Here is an 18078-nt window from a genome sequence, read left to right on the forward strand (position 1 = left end):
TTTATCAGATGCCATGCGGCTGGTAAAGAGTTGTACATACTCTCTTCATTATTCCTTTATTTGCGTTGTGCTACTGCCTACAAGTATCCGCATAGCTTTATATTCTTTGCTGCACCTTGAAGCTAGACCACTGGCATTTTTTGTGTATTACAACAAAGAAACATTAAGAAACTAAAAGATTTCCATCACAGAAGTTAAAGTGAGACATTTATAACAGAACCTGAACCCAACACCACAAACTGTTACAAAACCTATTACAGGTACCCAACCTGCAGACACTGAAGGCATTTTATGAGGCACCAATATCAGTTGCAGAATAGAAGACAGTCCATTTCCAGGCACGGTAAAAAGATACTAAGATTCAGCATTCTCAGACCTGTTATAATAACATTATGTGGTTATAATAAGAGGGCTGTCCAACAAGATCATAAAAATACATAATGGGTCAGTGAGGCAGGTAATCCTTTCATGGCTGCTTTATATAGCCTGCAATTGTGATTTTCCGGTCTATCCTTTCTTTGCTCAGCATCACCATGCAATCAGTAACTAAATGTATTGCTTTACACTTATCCAGTTTAAAAAGCTTACACTGTAAATTAGGACTTTATCTTTCTAACTCCTTTCAGGGCCTGTACACTGTGCTCCAAAGTCCATGGAAAAACACTTAGCATGGAAGTGCACAAACTAACAAATTCAATTTAAGAAATTTGATAACTTACCATTCCTTTACTGAGCAGGAAGAGTGCCCTATGGGGGAAAACACTGGTTAGAATGACACAAGTAATGATCATATAAGACATCTCCAAACAAGAGAACTAATAGCACCCCTTAAACATTTATGCTAAGTCTTAACCAGACAAGTCAATGAGTATAGATAACAAGTGATCCAAAAACCTCCAGAGTCCAGCGAGTTACACCAATTAAAATACAGAAACATAATAATGGATTAAACCTCCCCCCTTCAAATGCTTAACCGAACGCAGAAAAATGACTTGTAAGCACTTTACGGAACTTTTAATACAGGTGAGGTGCTGATCTTTTTAAAATCAAACCTCTTAATAATAAGTAATATTCTCTCACTCACATCTATTGCAGCTCAGTTATATATTCAGGAGCAGATACTAGAAAATGAAAGCAGACAGTCTCAACCAGATAAAGCACCCAACCTGACATTACTGGAGACTTAAAGTCCCACAGCCTATCTCAGTGCGGCCACATACTCTCAGATAAACTCACCATGCTATAAGAAACAAATGGAAACCATAGTCTAACTGTTTAATTTAGTGCTGAATCAAAATTTTAAAAACAGTGAGATTAGTTCAATGCCCCAAAATAGTAATATAAAGAAACGTGACTGCAATCAAAAAAATCTGCACCATGCTATGGGAAAGAGATATCATTGCTTCACTCATCCAGAAGAGAAGCACATTTTAATAGACATCTTTTTTAACAAAAATCAGAATAAAGACATTTCTATACCTAGTATATTCAGATCCGACAACACGGGCATACTCGGCACCGACTCCCAGAAGGTCACATGCAGAAACCAAATCTTTTTCCAGGGTGTGAAGTTGCTAAAATAAACAAAAGAAAATTAGTGGGAGCAAGCTTGTGTAACACACAAATTAATTAAAATACCACAACATGCCTTACATTAACAGATTCCAACCCTGTACAGCGCAATGAAATATTGAGAAACAATAGGGCACCTGGTCATACTTAAGGTGATTGTAGACACCCATAAGACTATAATCAGCATTACCAAAAGTAAGAGATTAGAAAGCAAAACAAAATGTTTTACAATTCAAGGGCATGCTCGAAAAGTAGAGATTATTCACACTGACATATTTAGGTTAAATCCCTATGTTATAATACTTGCATCCCGCATAATACAAGGCCAGGGCCTAAATGCTTCTTGATGAAAGACTGAACATCCAAACCTACAACAAAGTAACAGGGAGCAATAAACAAAAAGAAAGTGGAGTGCTTTTTCAACACGTCCTGAAAATATACCTGTAGGGGACTCTACGGGGGGGAGAAATGCTATGGGGAGAAACCCATTAAGGCCACAGATTAGGTCTGATTTTCTTAACGCATTTTTTTCAAAGTTAAAATGGTTGCAACTTTCCTTCAGAGACTTACATGCTTCAAAATGTGTCTACTTTATTGCTGTACAAAAGATAAGCATGAGAATTTTTTAAAAGACCGGGGACTAGTCACTCCAATCAAATACGATAAGAGTGTCCACCAATGCATAGTGCCCCTTCGCCATTGTGTTTGGATTCCTTTCTCCTACCAACCAAGTCAGGCAGTCATTTCTGATTGAGTTAATTAGTGACACTCAAGGGCAAACAATATCAAAGTATACAACACGATCAACATGCATATAATTTACTACTTAAAGAAACCATTACTACACCCACCTGCCATCACTTACTACTCATCTCCAGCTAGATTTTAGAAAGTTTACTAAGAATTCCTAGACTACAAGATACTCACCGCCAGCTGGAATAGCAATCTACAATGCCAATATGGCGTCTGCTGGGAGATCTGAATGGCTTTCCGTAGAAGAGGTTTAGCAGCATCAACTGAATTCTGCAAGAGAGCATGACGAACATGTAAGAAGGTAACATGTTACACTAAAAATCAAAGTACATATCAAAATGTTGTATCAAAATGTAAACAGATTTACCTTGGCTAACAAAACGGGATAATTTATTTAAACCATAACTCCAATATGGAAAATCTAAAATAAACTACTAGATTTAATCTTTTTCAAATGGGATGAAGGATTAAAAAGGGGAAGTTACTTGAACCATTGTTCCTTACTCATTAAACACCCTACCATTACATTATATCGTTTTGGGAAATATTTGTCTTTCTGACACATGATAATGACCAAATGCTAAAGTATGGTTATCCAAGTGAGAGTCGAAGCAGGTACATCAATAACTGTCTTATTAATGTGATAACAAGATGACATGTAACCCACGGTCCTAAATGCCTGCTGCTTACCTCCTGACAGTAGAGTTCAGATAGAAGGCTTGCAGCTTCAAATTTCACATCTTCAAATTGCGATATCTAAGTACACAACATTAAGGAAATCATGCCTGGATGGGAACAGCGCAGTTACAGAATTTAAAAGAACACACTTCTCCAATCTGTTTCTTCAGAACATGTTCTGGGAGCCGCAAATAAGTCTAAACCAACTTTCAAATTTTAAAACATGCATAATTGCTCAATTTCCGTGAAAAACTGTGAAACCGGGTTATACTTAGGAGTGTTAAACTAGAAAAATAAAGAAAATTAAATGCCAAGGAATTCCGCAAATCATCAACAGAACTAGCAGATTACTGCGAGACAGAGGAGGGAGTCCGCAGAACTGACAGGACTATAAGTAGCTCCTCGGGCACTTTGTTTTTATACAAGCACTCAAGTAGAGAAGGAAGGCTGCTAATAAATATCCAGTGATATTAGGTAAAAAATTAATATCCCACTGACCCGAGACAAGGCATGGATTACAAATTCAAGCAAATGGTTAAAACTGGCAGGTCAAAGAAAGCAAATGGTTGAAAGGGGAGGACCGAAAGCCCACTGCATGTATACTGTTAGTGACAGGTCAACTTTAAAGCTGCTGTTATGGTTCCGATAGTTAAGAAATAAGTATTAATTATTCCTAACTATTCACTGCTCTCGAGGATTAGTCAACTTCTATAATTGTTTGCAGAGATTTCATCATCAGATCTAATTGACTGGGCAGAGAAGAATAGCACCATTCCTACAACCCAAAAGGGTTTTGTGAGGGTTGCACCATTTTATTTAATTCAATGGCCTTAATAGATACGGGAAGCAGAGTGCTGGACACCAATTCAGCACCAATATATTGCACATTTATTGATTTTACTAAGTCTTTGACTACATTAAAGAGGCACGACTATGACTGAAGAAGAGGTTATGTGCACTTAGGAGTCTTGTCATGCGTGAACGGTACTCTGAGACAAGGGCAGTTGTGAGATCATGAAAGTCAGGCAAATGTGCCAAGATCAGCTGCCAGTCAAGGGAGTGCTGGCAATTCGCCTTGGCTCCTTATCTTTTTTTCATGTTAAATGACAACACCTGGGCCTAAGCACCAGTGTGCACAAATATCTCTCTACTCTGAGGCCGGTGCATTAAAGCTTTATTACGCTCATGTTTCGTTGCTCAAGCAACCATGGATATTCAGCAAACTCTTAGTGCATTGGCAGTCTAGGCATCTGCCCACTATCGCTGCGTTTATTTGGCTAAAGTCCAAATTCTATCCTTTGGAAGTCAATTATCATAGAGCTTTTGAATAGATGGGTGCAAAGGGATATCTTTTAATAAACAGCATACGAAAAGCATATAAAGTTAAAACCATTCCACTAATAACATATCAATGTCCTCATCTGATTCCAGGCTACAAACTTGCCTTCCAATTCCATTGAAGGTACAATTTGGAATAAAATCCTATGTCCAAGTAAGAATAAAACAGATACATTTGTGAGCTCGTCCTGAAAGTACTAATAAGCTGTATACAACCGAACCAACTTTTCTTCCTGGCTTTGTTACGAGTTGCCAAATTGCCCGACTCCCTGTATTTTGTTTGTTCTTCATTTTGTTCAGCTGAGCTTAATCAACAACTTGACAGATTGTTGGGTAACTCATCCACATTGAAACATCAAGACTTACTATGAAGCACTCATTTATACCTCCAGACACGTCCAATTTATAAAACAAAGTCTTATTCTAAGCCTGTTTCTATGGGGAGATACGACCCTCTTAACAAATGTGAAGGACTTTTTGTGATCACTCAGAAATTATGTTCTCAATGCAATATTTTGGGGTCATTTACCAACAGTCAATATCAGCAAATCATGGAATTCTTAGTGTGACTATTTAATATACAGCTTTTTATCAAGTGTGCTAGAGACTCCAACTCCTGTTTAAACTGCAAGTACTTTGCTGTAGCACAAATAAATTTTTACTCCAACTGCTGATAACCTCAAACTCACTGCCGTCTGCCACGGATATCTAAGAAATACAGCGCTAGAAAAAGGTGTACAAGTAAAACACCATCAGTCACATGAATAGTGCCAACGCTCTTAAGGAAGAAAATCAGGTCATTCTAGGATAAGACAAATTACCTTCAAAAACATTAAACACACTGACAATGAGAAATTTCTAGAAAAGTCATACTGTCATGAGAATCATAAAACAGTCAAAAATATAGCACCAGCGATCAGATAAAAAGTAAAATGCAAATACAGTCAGTAGTAATAAAAAATCAACCAATGCAATCAGACACATCGTACATTCAGCTGTGGGGGCAACGCAACTGCTGATAAGCCAGGCAGCATGAAGGAATTTTGCCACAGCAATGACAATCACTTCTCTCATGTCAGTGCATAAAACACATAATTCAGGTACAAACTGAGTAAATCACAGGAGCCTGTATACAGGTGTGAACCATTGCAGACGGGACACTTGCTAGAAATACAATATTTATTACCTTATTGAGCACAGAAACTATTCACAGGCAGGACCCCATTGCTCCATTTTAAATAAAGTTGCTATGGGATACATCCCAGAACGATGTCAAATTGTGATTCATATGCAGGTGAAATCTTGATGTCTAAAAACAAGTCTGTCAAGCTCCCTACCGCCGCACACCTAAGTTCTCCCAGCCATAGGTGCTCCTTAACCACGGAGCAAGAAACAGACTTTGCTACCTCTGGGGTGTCCCAAAGTGAGGACAAGCCAACCTCAAATCTTACGTTGATATTTGCAAGCCAAGGGACCCTCTAGCAACCCGGAGATCTTAAGAGGACCTTTATCATAACTCTGAATGATTCCAGCTCATCTGTGGACCAGAGCCTATGCCAAGAGGTAACGAATCGGAGCATCGCACTACGGTTGACTGGATAAATACCAATGTCCATAAGTTGAGGAGAGCAAGGAGGGGTAGATTGAGGAGACTCCTGACAAAACTATCTTCAACCTTGGAGAGGTAATTGATCCTCACTGGATACCAAAACTCTGCACCAGACATAACTGAGCTTTTCGATTTTAAGTTATAAATCTCCACTGCTGGAGCAGGTGACAAGTATGGGCTCTCTTAAGCGTTTTAATTACAGCACCTGATTCTTGCTGAATAAAGCTCTTAGAAATGTGCATGATCTACCTCAGCTTGTGAGTTAAACAGACCCCCAGATACACAAACTCTCGATCTTGCTGCAATGGAATGCCCTGCCCCAATATATTTGCCCTCCCCGATTTGTATGGATTGAGTACCATAAATTTCGTTTTTTTAATGTTCCGTTCAAGGCCTCTGCATACTGCAAAAACTTAGTAAGTGGTCAACTATCACCTGCAGACCAGACAGTTTTGTGAATTAGGAGCCTGTCGTGTACAAAAACCAGGGTCTAAATTGTATACGGGCCTGGCTTAGGTGAATCATTGCCAGGGAAATTATGGGCTTTACAAGTTCGTTAATGTTAAGTGTGAATACCTGACAGACAGTATGTGAGCTTTCCTTTGTTCCTTTATCCAACACGGGCAATATTGAAAGCATGCAGACTAATTAGAACAGACAAAAGGTTAGCAGGAACACCTATCTGCTTATGAACTTCCCACAGCTTGGTTGTGGGGATCGGGACAAAAGCACTTATCCTTTCCATCAGACAATTTGTAAAGTGTTTAAGCTACACACAAAATAATTATCAATGTAATCATTTTTTTCCTCAACCTTTGTTTACTAGTGTGACTTATATTCTGTAAAGTTTTAGTAAACCAAATAAAAACAAAAAACACCATGATACAAACAGCAGAATTTAAAAGTAATTAGCAAATCAGAAACCTCCTCCCAAGTTCAGAAAGTGCACACTAGAACATAGGAATAATACAGTTAACAGGTGTTGACCTGCTATGACGTACTTTGGGCTTATTTTTATTTGCCCCCGCCACAATTTATTAGGCATTTTTGTTTTGGCTTATGTCTTTTTTATTTTCAGAATTTCACAGAGGAATGATACAACACATCTTTCCTGTAACAGTCTGCACTTAAAAACCCAGATTCTGTAGTCACGCAACAATTTGATTTTAAATACATTTTTGCAAGGAATATGGGAGATTTCTGGTAATATTCATAGTATAGCTCACAAGATGAACCTGGTCAGAAAACAGACAGGAAAAGGCCTTCATTTAATGTCCAATTTCGATTTTTGTTTGCTTTGGGAAGTACAAAATGGTAAACTTCTCTAGTGGTGTTTTGCAGGAAGAGAGCTGCTGCCTAAGAGAAGCTTTACAAAGGGAAGAGCTGTTTCACTCAACCATCACGTGATGTTAGTCTACAATGGACAATTCTACTCCTAGACAAGAGCAAGTTTACTCTTCAGGTTGAGACCACACAAAGAGGAGACCCTCAGAATGAGACTGGTCTCCCTCACAAGCTTTATGAACACCTGCCTTTCTCCTGCGCTGTGAGAAGAATAACGAGCCTACAATGATCTGTACCGCAGATGCTTATCACATTGATCAGTGTAAACACAGCATTTGAGTCTGAGAAGGGGAGCAGATATTGGGCCTTCTCTTTAATTGATAACTTTCGCATTATACAGTACGATACCATTTCCTAAACTACAAAAGTCTACGCTACCTAGAGTCTGAGTATATGGAAAATGGAGCAGTGGATTCATCCATCAAATTCTTGCAAAACTGACTCATTTCAATCTAGTATGGTTATTTACCCAAAAAACATTTAAAGTAAAATCATCAAACTCCTAAAAAATAAAAAAATAATAAAGCTTAAGCCAAACCAAGGTAGACACCTGTCTAGTTAGTCCACTTTAAAAAGAGACTTTGCGCGGATCTGTCCCTACCCAAAGTAGGACACAGCCTTCTGACCCAACCTCCCTCCCCCATTTAAGGGTGCTCTTGGACAGTTAAGACATTGAAAAAATAACATTAGCACAATCCACAAAAAAGGATACTTGTTGCGATATCAGCCACTGAAAGGGAATAAAAACATATCTTAGTTTGGAAACAAAAAAATTATGGTTTCCTCCTACTAGACAACGGATACAAACTACAAGTCAGAAAGTGATACAAGCAATTGAACAAGAATAAAGCCATGTTTCAATAGAGAATGAGCGGGGTTTCTTTAATGAAAGCAAATGACAGCGCTCATCACGGACACCACCCAACCTGCTCTACATGACACAAAAGGTAGACTGTAAATTAGATGAGTGTAAAGAGCCAATACAAAATCTAGGCTTGGATAAGGTGATATCAAAAGGACAACAGTAGGTACAGATCCATACAGACCATCACAAAACAGTTAACTGGGGAGCGAACATGGACCAGTCGCGCATCAGTCAAATCTTGTGCGTGGAGACTTTTTGGATGATGCACTGCTATTTAGAATAACGCGCCATTTCATAGCTTTAGAATATGTTGAGGTTTCCGCAACAGAGATCTAAAGTAGAGCAATCTTCTAATGTCCAATATGTTTCTCATCCAAACATTAAAAGCCACATGACCATGCTGCTGAATAATAAGAATTCAAAGGGCCATTCCATGGTACAAGCTGATTGACACGCACACTGCTAATCATGCATTCTGTTCAGTTACTTTGATGAAGAGAAGCAAGACCGTTTGTTTTGCATATATCACAGGGAATGACTCTTCTCTACTGTACTATTGGTACCAAATGCTGTTTCCTTCTTTAGGTACTAGAACGTGACATCTGATTATAATTGAAATGGCTCATGGAAGGCTAAATGTCAATAATGAAAATGGTGGGCTAGATCCAATTAATGAAAATGACCTAGTGTGTGCCAATTGGCCACAATATAAATTGACCACTGTGTACCATTGGCCATACGGCAAATTTCTCCAATACTGAGCGCACCCATTGTAAACCAACTGGGCAGGAGGAAACTTGACCATGGTGTAAACACAGGGCTTAATTCAAACTGTTCACTACATGCCTTATTGTGCTAATGCCAACAGGACATGTGAAAAATGGACATAACTAACTGAGGAGGAAGAGTTAAGGAGGAGAGCACAAATGCACTTGATATGCTAATTGAATATACGTACGCAGTAATTGGGCACTCCAGACTCCCTATACAATGGGTAATCAAGCCATGATGGTAACTAATTGTTACTTACCATATAGGTATTGCAAAAAAGGTATGCAATATGTTAACTGGACCTAAGGAAATTAACCACACCAAATTAACAAGCATATGCTTGTTTACCATTTCTAACAGTATGACAATTGAAAGATATCAAACAGACCATTAGGCGGACAGCCAACTGTGCAAAAGTAAACAGCTCCACCCCATAGAGAAGTCTCCACTAGCTCACACCGATAGTCCGACTCCTGTCAATCAACATTGAAGGGGTCACCAGACTGCCTCTCTTAGCTACAGTAGCCAAAAGGACGAGAAGATTTGTCACGTAACTTCTAGATTCATGGGACACCCAAAAAAACGAAGAGAAACTATCCTTGACTCAAGGGGAAACCAGCCTAGTTGCTTCAGTATAGGCGTTAAATAATCTGATTCATTGGCCCCTGTAATTAGTTGGACTGTTTTATGAAGTACAGCTCTGAGAGACGCAGTAAAGGATTTGAGACGGTCTGCCAATATTGCCTGATGTCTGTTGCGGAGGGTGAGAATGAGACACTGTACTGTGTTCCTGAAGTCTGATTAGGGAAATCATAGGTTTTCGTTTCTCGAATAGGTGTAATTGTTAGGATTCAGATTTTGGTAGCTTAGCAGCAAGGTCATATAGATTTAAGTTTTGGTCCATAATGAAACCCAGAGATTTCATGTGATGGTCTCGAGATGCTGAAATGGCAAGTGGATGTAAATCATTGAGCTAATGTTGTAGTGGAGGTGGAAAGCCATTAGGAGGCTGATAACTGTAAATAGGTTAATTTCTAGAAAACGTACATCCATTTACTAAGTTTCTCTAGGAAGGTTTTCAAGTTAGCTTTACATTCTTGTTTCAAACATGAATAACTAAGTATTGCTGGCGTACTGATGTTATGCTAATAAATGTGAATTAAAACAATGTGCAGTTTCTTCTGCAGATATTTGAAAGAAAGATATTGAAATAGAAAAGGGGAGACACCAAAGCAAAAATTAAGCATTCAAATGCTGACTTTTCTGGCTAGCCATCTGAGAAAAAACTTTTCATTTGAAACATAAGAACAATCTGCACTCCAAAGTCCAAGGCTCGGAGTTAGGATAGTGATAATATTGAATGGGATGTCACTCATTGCAAGTTATTTCTAAGGGTATTGTAGGGCCACAGACCGGTAGTAACTACCTGGGTCTGCCCCCCTCTAGATAATATTGCTCAAATGAAGTTACCCATCTCCATGCATAAACTGGACAAGAGAAACGTTTTGTGATACAACTAAATAGAAATGTTTATTTTGTCAAAGGTTTTAATTAAGAACCAAACATGCGGAGGCCTAAATATAAATTGTACCACTTTGCATAAGCAGGTAACTTAGTAATTTAAATGACTACGACTTCTGAAGCAAGGGCAAGTTCTAAAACTCTGACAGATGAAACAATGAATTTAGGCTAAAATGTGAGGACGAAAGCAGCACTTAAAATGAACGGTACCGTAGAAGAACACAGAGTACCAATAATCAGGGCCACTGAAGATTTAGAGTGGCAGGAGGTCAGAAGAACAGGTTCAAGGCCCCCATGGTCTGTATGGAAACATCACTACTCTGCGCCAAGGGGATAAGTGCCAGACTCGAGTCCTCTGGATACCTCGAGTTTATGAGCAAGATATGAAGGTGACTTAGAGTGAAGTAGTTTGTGTGTAATACAGGCCAGTTTGAGTTGGATTCTGGATTCGTAAGGAAGCCCATTCAGGACCTTCAGGTGCTGTGAGATGTGGTCGAATTTTTTTGAGCCTGTTAAGAGTCTTGCGGCTGGCTTGAGGCAGGCTTTTAGGAGAGCCGTTGAGATCTTGGGCAGACCAGAGAGGGTTGCGCATCCGTATTCGATCCTAGAGATAACTAATGCCTGTACTGCCATTTTGAGGTCAGCTATGTTGAGGAAAGGTTTACGTTTTCTACGGTAGCTCAGGTGAAACCTGACGTTTTTGGCCAGTGTGTTGATGTCGGCTTGCATGTTCAAGTTCTTGTCCAGTATGATTCCTAGTGACTCGGCTGAGTACACTATGATCGGGGTGCAGTTCAGCGCGGCTATCGATTTGGTCCATTCTAGTATGTCAGTGGAGCTTTTGGGGGGGGGGGGGGGGGATTAGCAAGAATTCAGTTTTTGCTGGTTGCTAGCTAGCCAATGCACAGTCAGTATTAGAGCTTTGTTTATTATTTCGATCTCATCTGGGGATGAAGCTTTGATGTAGATCTGTGTGTCATTTGCATACATATGGAAAGAGATGTTGACACTCCACAGAATTTCAGTTAGAGGTTCCAGATAGAGGTTAAAAAGAGTTGGAGATAAAGTTAAGCCTTGCGGGACTACGATCGTAATCGGAGAAGGAGAGGAAAGATTTTGATTAACTAAGAATCTTTGGCAGCGGTTCCGTGAGAGAGATTTAAACCAATCGAGAACGGTTCCCCCTAGACCCATCCTGCTTTCGAGCCGATCAAGTAACTTCTCATAGTTAACTGTGTTGAATGCAGAAGAAAGGTCCAGAAGAATTAAGAGACAAGTTTTGTCATGATCTAGAGCTTGAAGGGCATCATCCACTATATGGAGAATAGTAGTTTTGATACTGTGATCTGGCCTAAAGCCAGATTGGCAATCGTCTACCAGATTGAATTTGGCGATGTGTTGGCTAAGTTGATGTTGCACACATTTCGCAAGCACTTTCGCTAGTAGACTAATATTAGATATGGGTCTGAAATTGACTGGATTAGCAGGGTTCGATGTGGGTTTTTTTAAGATAGGGATAACCTGACCAGTTTTTAGAGAATCGGGCATGGAACCTTGAATTAGGGAAGAGTTGATTATTGAGGTCCAGATAGGTAGGATAAATTGGTTGGTTGCAGGAAAGCTTTTTGTGTCCCTAAGCCATCATTTCAGTTTCACTGTTTGCGCTGGTCTTTTCTTAAGTGCACCCGGTATTAGAAATGTAATAGCGTGGTGGTCTGACCAGTCACAGGGAGCAATCAGGATTAGCCTGACCGTCTTTCCCTTTGAGATAATCCATACAAGTGTAGAGCCTTTTGTGAGAGTTGGCAGGTTGCAGGCTTGGGTGAGTGTTTGGTCAGCCAGGCAAAGGCATTTCCTTTGGGTTTACCTGTGCCTCTAACATTTTCCTAGTTCTTTCACATTTTAGTGAACCCCTTAAAGAAATGATTGGACATTTAACAGGACCTCCAGCGGACTACCCATCTGTCGATCCTATGTGAAAACAATGCAATGCTCCTTTATTTGTTTGATCATGACCCTGAATGGTTTCTCTATAGCTCCAGAAAGAAGGCCATATAGCACTTAATTGGAGTTAAAAGAATGTCTACAGTCGGCTGCCACTTTGTCGCTTCTGGGTGAATGCTTACACAGTCCCTTCAGGGTTTAGCAGAGCAGCAATAATCTGTACTATCATGCACTAGGTAAGTGTGCTTCTACACATTCGAAAATATGTCCAACTGTACCAAATGCACAACAAACAGTACCATAAGAGTGTTAAAAATCATCCTGCATGATAACCACATAGCTGTGGTTATTACTATAACTGAGGGCTAAGTAATTCCTATCACACATCGCCCAGGACATATTGTTTGGAATTAAGGAAAACCAATTATGTTTATTTTGTCCACAGGACATGCAGCTCCAACCCACTGCAACAGACTCACTGTGTGGATCTGTGAAAACAGATTATCTGCAGCTAAGGCAATGTGTGTATCCTTATGTACATCTAGTCCAAATGTGTACCTATGATTCATTAATGTAAACACATTTACTCGTAGGTTAAGTGCTGTATGTAAATGTACTGAACAGTGAGCTTAACCTACAGGAAAGGCTGTGGTTTCACTATAGAAAAGGTGTTATTGTGTTGGCAAATTTGAACAATCTGGGGAAACTTAAAAATTGTCCTAGATTGCTCCCCGATTTTATATAAGTATACGCAGAAATAAGAAAGCAAGACTGGTGATTCTTTGCGTTCAAAATAAAGTATAGCCAAAAAAGGTTGCAACTAGAAAAACTTTTCCTAAACTTTTTAACAACTTTAAATACCATTTCTCTGAGGCATCATTTACTAAACTGTTTGAAGCACGAAAATATTGTAAACAAGTAATGGAGAATTGACGTCAAAAATTATGAACAACATTCTGTGAAATATTTATGACATTCAGAAATTCACAGATAATGACGGATAACCTTAATCCTAGGTAACTTTAGTATTTCTATTTTCACATTAGCAAAAACACAGAGGTACATGTGCTCATGTGAAAATCTGTCAATCAACTGCATATTCATTATCCCTACACCCCCTTTCCTCATCATGAAAACAACTAAACTGCTGCCTCTGTAGGCGTACATTTACAACCTTTTCCAATTTGGGAAGAGATTGGAGAGCATTTGGTTAATACCCTTAAAAAGTAATTACGTGGGTCACACTGCATTACAAACATGGAACTAACAATTACTTGCAGCACATGTATATAGATCTGCAGAAGGCGGCAAAAAACACAGCCTTGCTAGAACCAATCCCGGATTAAATATGAGCCCTGATAAATTAAGTATTCTGCCATAACTTGTCATGTTATTCCAAGGCACCAAGAGGGACAAGTGAGCTACTTTTCCCTGAGAAAAAAAAGATGTCTGAAGCATTCCATCCCTTGGAGAAATATGTATTTTTTATAATTCCAGAGCGCTTCTAGCTATACCTGTGATAAGTATAACAGTGTGTCAAAAGAATAGTAAGTGTTTTACAGGGGTACGCTAACTGACGATTACAATATGATGATCAGCATGAAAATATGTACCAAACGCACAACTCGTACGAGTGTTTGCAAATGCAAAATAAACGTTCATCAAGAAAAAAATGCAATTCCACATTCTAATGTTATACACATTCCATCAAAATACAAAATAATGCCCATACCACAGTTATACACAATTGGTGAACCGGGAAAGGCTTGTGCAGAATAAAAGGTTGCATGACAAATACAGGCGTGTAGCCCCACTGAATGTTCTACACAAACTAGTTAATAGAAGAGAGTAGTAGTAAAATGGAGTTTGTGGCTCAATGGAAACTCAAACCATCCTTGTTAACTGTGCCAAAAGCTCCGTATCATACAGGTTGCAAGGCAGGTCAGCTCCCTGTTCTTATTGTTTTAGTGCAGCACTGTGAATGACGTCTACTTACCCCCCGGGTGACATACCCTATGCCCTCCTCTCCTGGCTGCGCCTCGGGACCAGCCCTCACTTGTAGGTGTAATGGGTCAGCACCTCAGACCACACCTCATCTCTTACTAGTCTGTGGCCCTCTCCCCGGTACTACTCCCGTTTTTGTACCTCCTCTCAAGTGTATGTATCACTCACACCAGTCAGTGGCCCTCTCCCTGGTACTCCTGTTTATGCATCTCCTCTCCTGGGTGTGCATTACTCCCCCCTCAACTCTCACCAGTCTGTTGCCCTCTCCCCGGTACTCTTGTTTATGTACCTCCTCTACTGGGTGTGCATTACTCCCCCCCTCAACTCTGACCAGTCTGTTGCCCTCTCCCTGGTACTCCTGTTTATGAACCTCCTCTCCTGGGTGTGCATTACTTCCTCTCATCTCTCACCAGTCTGTGGCCCTCTCCCTGGTACTCCTGTTTGTTTATGCATCTCCTCTCCTGGGTGTGCATTACTTCCTCTGATCTCTCACCAGTCTGTGGCCCCCTCCCTGGTACTCCGGTTTATGTACCTCCTCTCCTGGGTGTGCATTGCTTCCTCTCATCAGCCTGTGGTCTTCTCCCTGGTACTCCTGTTTATGTACCTCCCCTCCTGGGTATGCATTACTCCCCCTCAAATCCTCCAAGTTCTTGGCACTCTACTTGATACTCCTAGAAATGTGGCCCTCTCCCCGACACGCTCAGCCCTCCCCCTCCTCTTACCGCCTTCTCCAGATGCCCCCTGGCCAGGTCTCTGTTCTTGGTGTGATGGTGCAGCACGGAGCCCAACTGCAGGTGTGTACGAGCTTCCTGGCGCGGACCCGGCTTGCTCCCCAGCACGGCCTGCAGGCAATGCACGCACAACTTCACCTTCGGCGGGCTGGAGGTGCGGAAGTGCTCGGCCAGGCCCAGCAGCGCCACGTACCAAGGCTCGGCCGCCTCGGCCTGGGGGGGCTGCGGCGCCACCGCCGCCATCTTGGCTCCAACAACAAGCGGCCCGGACCCGACGCCCGACGCTCTCGCGAGACCTCTGCGCCGGAGCTGACGATAGACGTCACGCGCCCGGAGAAGAGGGCTCTGGAAAATGTAGTCTTCTAGGACCGCCGGAAGCGGAATAGCATTGATTCAAAGCTCTGCATCCCTATTCCATTCCCTGCGTTGTTTACTTATCACACGGGCGCAACAGCAAACCTGATGATCTGTTACATGCCCCACAACTGATAATCATACAACCCTCATATGCCTTTAATCATCCACCAGAAAGGAACTGGGATGAATGCATGGGATGGGTTGCTGGTTTCCCAGGACTAATAACAGCAGCCAATAATATTTATTTGTTTATATAGGCGTTTTTATATTGAGCACACTTTCCCCAGAGGTGTCAGAGCGCTTTACTATAGAGCGAAGTAAAGTACATAAGGAATGAGAGTAGCATGGTGGTGGGTAAAACTATACGTATGTACAACAGTTACTCATTGTGAGAGTTTCAGATTAACAAATTACAGATTCAGTCAAGATTTCATAGTATGCAAAGGTGGAGCAATTAGGGTTATACAAGTACGGAATACATATTTGCTGCTGAAAACATGGCTCTTCACTAAGTGATTCCCTGAAGCTTCTGTCATTCGCCAGCGCTGGGATGCCTACGGGTAGCTATGCGCTCTACAAATGCTGCTTCTTTCATTTATTCATTAATTCATTCATATTTACAATATTGAGATGGAGGGTCGTAGTACCTCTCCTGAGTGTCAAATAACAGTCACGGTCATGACCTGGGATGAGGGGTGTGTGCCTGGTAGGGAGCTGAGCGAGGAGATTATTGATAATAGTGTCTTCGGAAGAGAAGAATTTTAAGGTCTGTTTTGAAAATCCGGAACAAGGAAGTGGTCCGAAGGTTTGCAGGTAGCGAGTTACAAATTCTAGTTGCATGATCTGAGAAGGATTGTGCCGTAAGTCTTTCCTCTTTGAAAGTTGGAGGCTCGAGCCGTACATTTTCAGCATTGCATAAGAGTCTGGAGCCGCCTGATATTTTGAGTTTGTTGGACAGTGTTGTGGTGTCCAGGAATCCTCAGGATCGTACGTTGCTCTAAGGGGTCCACCTCTCGACACCCCCACGGTCTGGTCAGATATACACAGACTCCATGGGGTGATCAAGCGGGGGAAGGAATGGATGGGGACAGTGGGGAGGGAGACCTGTAGAGAGAAGAAGACAGAGATCAGCCCTTAATATCCAATATGCCTTCCTATCCTTCCTCTTTTGCCTTCCCCCCCCCCAAGACAGGAGGAACTTCGCGTACCTGTAAAGGAAAATAACAGTTCTGCAGAGGCAGGTAATCAATGCAGCGTGGGGTAGCACTCAGAACTGCATAATAAAAGAAAGGTGCATTAACTACAGTTCACGCAATTCTAGAACATGAGTGGCAGCCTTGAGAAGGAGTTAGTGAAGCAGTCTCGACCTACCACTGAGCTACAACGAATAGGCATATAACAGGGGAGCGAAGAGCCTTCCGTCCGCTCACTCACTGATCCCCTGCTCGGGAAGACATAACAAACATATAGATAATTTCCCAGTTGCTCACGTAAACCCACTCAGCAAACGGTAGGGATGGTTCCACTCACATCCACAATACGTCTTGGGAGGTGGTCGCACACATCCAGCTCACATCAACCAAAATACAAATGTTGTCCCCTATCAGGGCTTAGGCTTTATCTGTATCGCCTTATTTTGCATCATGCATAAGCCTGATTGGGTACAATGTCATGGTCCTTGGAAATTAGGAACTCAGGGTAAGTCTACTTCTAGGGGAGTGTCTTTCCCCTCCTGTTCAACGTGTCAATGGCAGTTCCTCAGGATCGATAACCCAGTTAAACGCTGTTCGTAGCGTTTCTCGAAATAGAAAGCATAGGTCTGACCTGCCACGAAGGAATCCTCCTCTCATGCAGGTGGAATGTTGCTCCACACGGAACTCCAGTAATGGGTTCCCCCAACGGAGCAACGCCAGGGCGGGGTTCTGCCCTGCCACCCAGTGCTGTTCGTCAAACCGACGGCTGATGAGAGATTACCACACTTTACCACCATGTCTGCCTCACAGCACTGCACCGGATGGTGCGTCATCACGTCTTCCATCGTGCCGCAGGGGTGCTTGGGAGTTGTCGTTTTCCTAGCGTCCACAGCGCGTACTTGCGCGCCGTGGCATTGTTCCCCTGTCTCTCCTCCTATGCGCTGTTACAGACAGGTAGCAAAGAGTCCAAGTGTACTTGGCTTTATGGGTGATGCAAGCAGTCTTATATATTTACCTAGCTTCAATGGGAAGCCAGTGAAGAGAAATCAGTATAGGTGTATGTAGTGAGGAGGTTCACGCAGGTAGGATGTAAGTAAAGATGGTTTATTCAAGCAGGTAACATGTTGAATAGTTTCAGACAACAGGTAGTTGAGTTGTGAAGGGGAGCCCCACCAGGAGCAGCCTGCCTGCTGCTCAGCCCATGCTCAACTGTCCCTTCACCTCTCTGTGTCCCAACATTCCGAAGCACATCATGACTCCAACATTCTATTGAGCACAGAGCACAAGCACTGACTGAGCAGGAGGTGTAAAATACATTACATTACAAATGCAGGATACTACAGTGTAATATGCTAATTTCTTTTGGCACCATAGACGAAACGTACCGCTGAATGGAGG

At 41.5% G+C, this 18078-nt stretch overlaps 1 protein-coding gene across 1 annotated transcript in view; it reads right to left on the reverse strand.

The window, feature by feature from the left end:
* Positions 1–15468, reverse strand: part of MAU2 (MAU2 sister chromatid cohesion factor) — an 88999-nt gene extending 73531 nt beyond the window's left edge. The window contains 6 exon segments of the mRNA XM_085638915.1: positions 720–747; positions 1480–1574; positions 2500–2595; positions 3016–3081; positions 8007–8024; positions 15122–15468. Coding sequence (XP_085495041.1) covers positions 720–747; positions 1480–1574; positions 2500–2595; positions 3016–3081; positions 8007–8024; positions 15122–15373 — 555 coding nt within the window. The 5' untranslated portion in view covers positions 15374–15468.
* Between the last annotated feature and the right edge of the window lie 2610 nt (positions 15469–18078).

The sequence above is a fragment of the Triturus cristatus genome, chromosome 12 (genome assembly GCF_964204655.1).
Source record: "Triturus cristatus chromosome 12, aTriCri1.1, whole genome shotgun sequence".
Classification (NCBI taxonomy): Eukaryota; Metazoa; Chordata; class Amphibia; order Caudata; family Salamandridae; genus Triturus; species Triturus cristatus.